The sequence below is a fragment of the Cucurbita moschata genome, unplaced genomic scaffold, assembly GCF_002738365.1.
Source record: "Cucurbita moschata cultivar Rifu unplaced genomic scaffold, Cmos_1.0 Cmo_Scf00020, whole genome shotgun sequence".
In the NCBI taxonomy this organism is placed as follows: Eukaryota; Viridiplantae; Streptophyta; class Magnoliopsida; order Cucurbitales; family Cucurbitaceae; genus Cucurbita; species Cucurbita moschata.
Genome location: NW_019268536.1, coordinates 4157635 through 4164617, shown reverse-complemented (window position 1 = coordinate 4164617; position 6983 = coordinate 4157635). Strand labels below are relative to the sequence as shown.

The following is a 6983-nucleotide window of genomic DNA, read 5'->3' as shown; positions in this document are numbered from 1 at the left end:
AAAAAAAAAAAAAAAAAAAAAAAAAAAAAAAAAAAAAAAAAAAAAAAAAAAAACCCTTCTCATGATTTGTTTTTATAAATAAAAACTTGGTTTTGTTTTATTTTGCATCTTTTGTTTAGATTTTCTAAGCTTATGCAGATACCAAGAACAAAAAAAGTATTTTTTTAGGGTTTTTGTGATTGGAAACCCTAGAAAAGCTTTGACTCTTTTGCCTTTCACCAACACAACACTGTTTATATAAAACAAACAACCCTTCATGGATCTCACTCTTTTCCCCTCCTTCCATCAAACACCCAAAAATCACAAACAATCCTTAACTGACCCAAAGATGAAGAACATCACCACCATCTTCTTCATCTTACCCATCTTCCTTCTCTCTCTCTCTCATGCTCTCCAAGGTATTACACAACTTACTTTCTTTATTCTTTCCTTAAAAATCCACTTTTTTTTCTCAAATCTCCCGCTTTGTAGATCACATTGGTGCACCATTGCTGTCTATTGGAGCTCAATTTTCTGAATCCTCTCTTCAAAAGGTGATTAATTAACCTCTCTTTCACTAATTTTACAATTTCGAAAACCTATACTCTAATCATTTTATTTTTTATTTTTAGGAGGAAACGCTTGTGGGATTTGATGCCATGAACATGAGGAAAATGGGGAATGGAAGAATGAGAGTGGCAATAAAGAGGATAATGAGGAGAGAGAGTACTACAAATGATGAGAGAGAAGAAGAAGAAGATCAAGAAAGCTCAAGAATTTCAGGTGTCAAAAATTGTAACTTGGAAGATGAAAAGGGTGATTTTGGAGTTGGTAGTGTAAAAAATTGTAAGAATGGTGGTAGGAAGCTCAATGTTGCTGGCTTTGTAACATTTGGTGCAGATTATAAAGGGCCTCTACACCACCCTCCTAAACATAATTAATCACACCCCTTTTTATAGGATCTTTTTTTGGTTTTGTGTTAGCTACTTAAATGGGTCCAAATATACATATAATATTTTGTAATATCATCAAACAACAAAAAGAGTACTCAAAATCAATGCTTGTAAGTATTTAGCAATTCATATGGTTTCATGCAGGACAAAACACAAAGCGTTCAAACAAGCTTCATCAAACCTCTCAACTTAACCATCAGGTCTCTCTCTCTTTCCCTCTCTCAATTTTGTTTTCCCCACTTCAATTCTAAGCTCACATTTGTTGTGCAGGACACTAGTGAGGCAAAAAGATGGAAGAATTCAAGCATCTCCAAGAGGGTATCGACGAGGGAGGAAGAAACTCAAAGGCTTGTGAAGGCAGCCAGAGAGATAGCCAATTTGATGCACAAAGATTATAAGGATTGGGGTCACCGCAAGCCACCAATCAACAATCGTGAACCATTGCATTAAGTGTTTGAAATGGCTTAGCTTAGATTTATAGAAAATTTAGGCCTTAATTTGCATACCCTTTCTTTAGCGTAGCTACAATATGATATAGACATGTATAAGTACAAGTTATCCTCCAGGTACCTTTTTTTTTTCCTTCTTCTAGTTAGTTATATATTATATTACATAGAATGCGACACAAGGAACTACAAGAACAAGCAGTATCTATATATTATAATGTATATTAACTTGCCTATGTGAGTTGTTTAATTGTGTATGAGTACCAATATTTCTGTATATTTTGGTTAGATATGATGAATGATTGAAGTTAAATTAAGCTGTGGAGAAAATTTGAGGTTAAAAATTAGAAGTTTGAGGAGTTGTTTAAGTGAACTAAGGTTATTTGGTGTTAATTACAAAAATGATATGTTTTTCATTTAAAATTTGAGTTGCCAGCCCTTTCTTGTTTTCATCTCCTCGCGCATGCAAGCCCAACACCTTCGATTTTCCGCGACTTCATCCCTTACGATGTGGGACTGTCGCACGTAGTAGTTTCGCCACCAGTAAATAGCTCACTCCTCTCTCTCTCTTGTTTCTCAGCCCTCTCTCAGAGAGATGATGAGATGTGATTCAAACTCTAACATACCACGCATCTTTAGAAAAATATCAATCTTTAAAGGTTTTCTCAGGATGTCTATGAACTATCTTCACAACTCTTTCATTTAACGACTCTCGAAGAAAATGAAAACAAACATTTATATGTTGCTACAATAATGCATAACAGGATTTTTAGAAAATTGAATGGTTGAACTATTATCACAAAAAAAAATTGTAGTAGGCTTGACAGGCACAAGAACTTGTAGCAATAAATTCTGCTTCGTAGTAGATAGAGTCACCACAAGTTGTTTTCTTGAAATCATGAAACAACTCCAGTACTTAATAGCCTGAAGTGCTCTTTGGATCTTCTATATCACCCACATAACCACTATCTGTAAAAGTACTCAACTCTTCATTTTCTCCCGCCCTATACAACATTGCTAGTACCCTTCAAATATCTCAACACTCTTTTTGCTACTTTTAGATGAGATTCTATTGGATGTTCCATGTATGAGACTAACCACAAACATTATATTTGGTCGTATAGATCAAACTTCCCACTATCGGTTTATAAAGTGTGTTTTTTACGTGAAACAATAGGATCGGGAGCTGAATTACATTCACTCATTCCAAACCACTCCAACACCTCCTATGCATATACACAAAAGAGTAAAAATTCTATTTGAGATTTGCATAACTTCAATACCAAGAAAATATTTCATCTTTTCAAGATTAGTCATATCAAATTCATCCCTCATAGACTACTTAAACTTAAGAACAAAGAAAATATTTCATCTTTTCAAAATTAGTCATATCAAATTCATCCATCATAGACTACTTAAACTTAAGAACAAAGTGTGCTCATAAGGACATTTTTTGGCTTGCTTCACAAATTAAGACTCTACTCGACTGTATCAAGCTTTAAGAGCTTGTTTCAATCTGTATAAAGTCTTCTTTAGTTTGTATATCTTATGATCATTGCCTTTCTTTTCATATCCTGGTGGCGGCTCAACATAGACCTCTTCTCTTAGTTCTCCATATAAGAAGGTTGACTTTACATCTAGTTGATAAATTGTCCATTCTTTTTGTGATGCAAGAAAAGTAATCACTCTTATTGTATCAAGCCGAGCTATAGGTGCGAAGATTTCAACATAATCAACATCATGTTGTTGTGCATATCCCTTTGCCACAAGATATGCTTTGTATTTATCAACCTCTCCATTGTTTTTGAGCTTTGTCTTAAAGATCCACTTAACACCGAATTTCTTTCTTCCAGCACGTAGTTCTGTCAATTCTCAAGTATCATTTCTTTCAATGACTTGTATTTCTGCATCCATAACTTTCCTCCATTTAGAGCTTTTGGCGGATTCTGTGTAATGAACAAGATCACCTCTTGCAAACAAGGCTAGATATGCAATATCTTCGTTCTTAGAAAAACCTAATTCACTCTCATGTCATCCATCTATCTTGGTGACCTCTTAATTCTTCTTTCAGCATCAGCAGATGAGTGTTTTTGTGCTGACTCACATTTGTCATCATTGTATACCTCAGGTATCACTACTCCATTCTAGATCAACTGTAACTTCTTTTTTATGAGTTTTATGTCAATTCCAGACATTTTCTTCCTCAAACCTCACATCTCTACTAACAATTACTTTATGTGAGAATGAATCGTAAAGTTTGTATGCCTTCAACTCTGAAAGAAAATAACAGGAGGGGAGAAGGAGCAACACACAAATTAATTTTATCTTCTTTTTTGTGGTGTTTTACTAATTTGACACCATTTTCCTTATATAATAAAAAATAACACATTTCTTATTACAAATCAGCAACCGCTCCTTTAACTAATTTCACTCCCTAAAAACTAGTTCCACTCTTCGGCAAGCAAAGGCGAACCCCCTTTCCTTCTCAGGCAGCCTACCGCGCCGTTGAGCCGTTGGAGCTCGTGCACGGCTATATCTACGGGCCCATCAAGCCAGCGACCCTAGGCAGCAAGACCCTCTTCCTCTTGCTGATCGATGACAAAAGCCGCTTCATGTGGCTGATCCTGCTGCAAGCGAAAAGTGAGGCGACAGAGACGATTAAGCGCATTCAAGCACGAGCAGAGGTCGAATGCGGAAGAAGATATGAGTGTTGCGCACGGATCGAGACGAAGAATTCACCTCAGCGAGCTTCGGTAAGTACTGCAACAAGCTTGGCATACAGCAGCACCTAACGGCGCCCTACACCCCCCAGCAGAACGGGGTGGTGGAGCGCCAAAATCAAACCATCGTTGGGATAGCAAGGTCATTACTGATGACGGCTGGGATGTCTGAGAGGTTCTGGGGAGAGGCAGTAATTGTTGAAAAATAAAATTTTCTCTGATACTAACTTGTAGAAAATAAACGCTCGCTCTGAAACCAACTTGTTTAAATAACTCTCACGAAGCTGAGAAGGGGAGGTGTCGAGAGGGGAGAGACAAGGAGACAAAGAAATGCTCAAAACCCTTTTCCATTATTAAACTTTACTTTAACTCTGTAACTCTGGCTCTTTTTCTCTGCTCTTTGCTCTCTTCTCTGCTGTTAGAATGAGAAACAAAAACGTATTTATAATTTTTCTAAAGCTAAAAATGGTCATAAGAATCCCACTTTTTCTAACCCATCAAACCAGTGCTCGTGAAAGAAAATGTTTGGCCTTTGACTTAATTTTAAAACCCACATTAACTAAAAATAAAAATAGAAACTACCTTCGTTCTTTCTTTTTTTCATTTAAGTTTATTCCCAACCGTAATGACGATCGTCTACCTCCTCAATAGGTCGCTAACGCGACGCCTCGACGGGAAGACGCCACACGAGGCCTGGTACAACAAGAGGCCAACGGTATGTCATCTCTGAATGTTCGGTTGCATCGCATTCATGAAGGAAGCATGTCCCCACCTCGCTCAGCTTGATCCTAGAAAGCTGAAGGTCGTCTTCATCGGCTACGAACCCGAAAACAAGGCGTACAGGTACTATGATCTTGTGGAGGGGCGAGCTCACGTGTTGCGTGACATCATCTTTGACAAGACCACCTTCTGGCAGTGGAACGACGCGACCGAGGCAGACCAAAATCCAAATCAATTCACGGTAGAGTACCTCGTCACCGAGCTGGGAGAAGGAGGATCACAGCATCGAGAATCGTCACCATCGCCAGCAACTACACCGGGCACGCCTATGCCAACCCCAACCATAACTCTAGCTGCACCCCCTAAACCAGTGGAGTTCACAACACCACGTACTGTGGATTCGACGCTAGATGCCGATCACGATGATGGTCTAGTGGTCAGGTACCGAAGGATGGAAGACCTACTGGGAAGAGGTGAACCACCTGGAATGGCGGCGCGCCAGCTCGAAGAAGAGGTGGCCGAACAAGACGTGGAGTCTAGAGGACATGCCGCTAGGGACATCGAGCCATAGGGCTCGAATCAGAGTTCAAACAAAATAAGGTAGATAGACGATAGGGCTTTAGGAGGAGATTGTTAGATAAATACCTACAGAGTAAATGTGATTCCTAATTTTTAGTTAACTATTTTTGTTAAGTAACTATTTTTATGTTAAACCCACAAAATTGAAGTAAGTGGGAAGTACAGGTCGAGTGGAAGAGCATTGATTAAGTTGTCATTTACTTTTCTATTTTTAGGATAATTTGTTATTTAAATATCCCAACTAAATGAGAAATGAAATAATCGGGTCTTCAGCGCAAATATTTCTCCCTCCTTTTTTCCGTTATTTTCTTCTTCGAAGGAGTTTTCCTTCGGCCGTTTTTTACTCCGTCGACATTTTCCTCTCAATTGCCAGAAGTCAACATTGCTAATGGCTTTGTCAGAATATCCGCCAACTGTTCATCTGTGTTCACATATTCCAGTTCAATAGCTTCAGTTTGCACACACTGGCGAGTAATGGAACCTGGTATCAATGTGCTTACTTCGATCATGGTAAACAGAATTTTTCGTCAACGCTATAGCTGACTTGTTGTCAACATTAAGCTTGGGTTTTACTTGCAGTTGACTGATGTTACTCAAAATCCTGTCCAACCATACTCCTTGACACGTTCCAACAGTTGTGGCTATATATTCAGCCTCGCATGACGACAAAGCCACCACCTTCTGCTTCTGTGATACCCAGGTTATTGGATTTACTCCCAAATAGTACGACACTCCAGTTGTACTCTTCCTATCATCAATATCCTCAGCCATATCACTGTCGCTAAATCCTACCAGCTCCATATTCGATAGCTTCTTATAAACACAACCAAAACTTAGAGTACCTTTCACATACCTCAATATTTGTTTTACTGCTGTGAGATGTGAAGTTGTTGGTGTCTCCATGTATCTACTCATCACACCAATTGAGTAGGCTATGTCGGACCGGGTATTAACCAGATAGCGTAAGCTTCCAATAACACTTCTGTAAAGTGTTTTGTCAACCGTAGGTTCTCCATTCCCATGTTTGTTCATCTTCATTCTTGGTTCCATGGGAATCGAACAAGGATTGCACTCCCCCATTCCTAGCTTCTCTAGGATTTTTCTTGCATATCCGGTCTGACATAAGGTGATTGATTCACTGCTTTGTTGTACCTCAATACCCAAGTAATAGCTCAAAAGTCCAAGATCGCTCATCTCAGATCCCTAGTGCATCTCTTCCTTGAACTGAGCTATAACTTGTTTGTTTGAGCTGGCTATGATTAAGTCATCTACATATGTACCGATTATCATTGCTTCAACTCCATTAATTTTCTTGTAGAGAGCATATTCCTGTGGACATCTAACAAAACCAAGTGACTGCAAACATTGATCAAGTTTAAAATTTCAGGCCCTTGGAGCCTGTTTTAATCCATACAAGGTTTTACGTAGTTTTAATACCATGTTTGGATTTTCCTTGTCAACGAACCCTTCTGGTTGAACAACATACACCTTCTCTTCTAACTCGTCATTCAAAAAAGCTGTCTTCACATCCATGTGATGTACTTCCCAGTTTTTAATGGCTGCATAGATTCATACTTTTTGAATCA

At 38.5% G+C, this 6983-nt stretch overlaps 2 protein-coding genes across 3 annotated transcripts; one reads left to right on the top strand and one right to left on the bottom strand.

Moving 5' to 3' along the window:
• The first annotated feature begins 321 nt into the window (after nt 1–321).
• On the top strand, nt 322–1565 carry LOC111457897. Of its 2 annotated transcripts, none has more exons than XM_023100337.1 (5): nt 322–398; nt 472–533; nt 615–762; nt 1077–1132; nt 1203–1565. In XM_023100337.1, the coding sequence occupies exons 1-5, from the start codon at nt 329–331 to the stop codon at nt 1380–1382; spliced, it is 516 nt and encodes a 171-aa protein (XP_022956105.1). In that variant the 5' UTR covers nt 322–328; the 3' UTR covers nt 1383–1565. The 2 variants fall into 2 exon arrangements, with proteins under 2 accessions (XP_022956105.1, XP_022956104.1); XM_023100336.1 differs by having other exon boundaries at nt 612–762.
• Nucleotides 1566–5759: 4194 nt separating this feature from the next.
• Nucleotides 5760–6591, bottom strand: LOC111458028 (uncharacterized mitochondrial protein AtMg00810-like). Its single transcript, XM_023100508.1, has 2 exons — nt 5898–6591; nt 5760–5818 (listed from the first exon to the last, which is right to left on the bottom strand). The coding sequence occupies exons 1-2, from the start codon at nt 6589–6591 to the stop codon at nt 5760–5762; spliced, it is 753 nt and encodes a 250-aa protein (XP_022956276.1).
• Between the last annotated feature and the right edge of the window lie 392 nt (nt 6592–6983).

What these genes read in the sequence shown, in the direction of transcription:
- LOC111457897 (XM_023100336.1), top strand. Translation starts at nt 329, where the DNA reads ATGAAGAACATCACCACCATCTTCTTCATCTTACCCATCTTCCTTCTC. An exon ending in CTGAATCCTCTCTTCAAAAG is followed by an intron (nt 534 to 611) that starts GTGATTAATTAA and finishes TTTTATTTTTAG; the next exon opens with GAGGAAACGCTTGTGGGATT. An exon ending in AGAAAGCTCAAGAATTTCAG is followed by an intron (nt 763 to 1,076) that starts GTGTCAAAAATT and finishes GGTTTCATGCAG; the next exon opens with GACAAAACACAAAGCGTTCA.
- LOC111458028 (XM_023100508.1), bottom strand. Translation starts at nt 6,591, where the DNA reads ATGAGCGATCTTGGACTTTTGAGCTATTACTTGGGTATTGAGGTACAA. An exon ending in TTCTGTTTACCATGATCGAA is followed by an intron (nt 5,819 to 5,897) that starts GTAAGCACATTG and finishes ATGTGAACACAG; the next exon opens with ATGAACAGTTGGCGGATATT.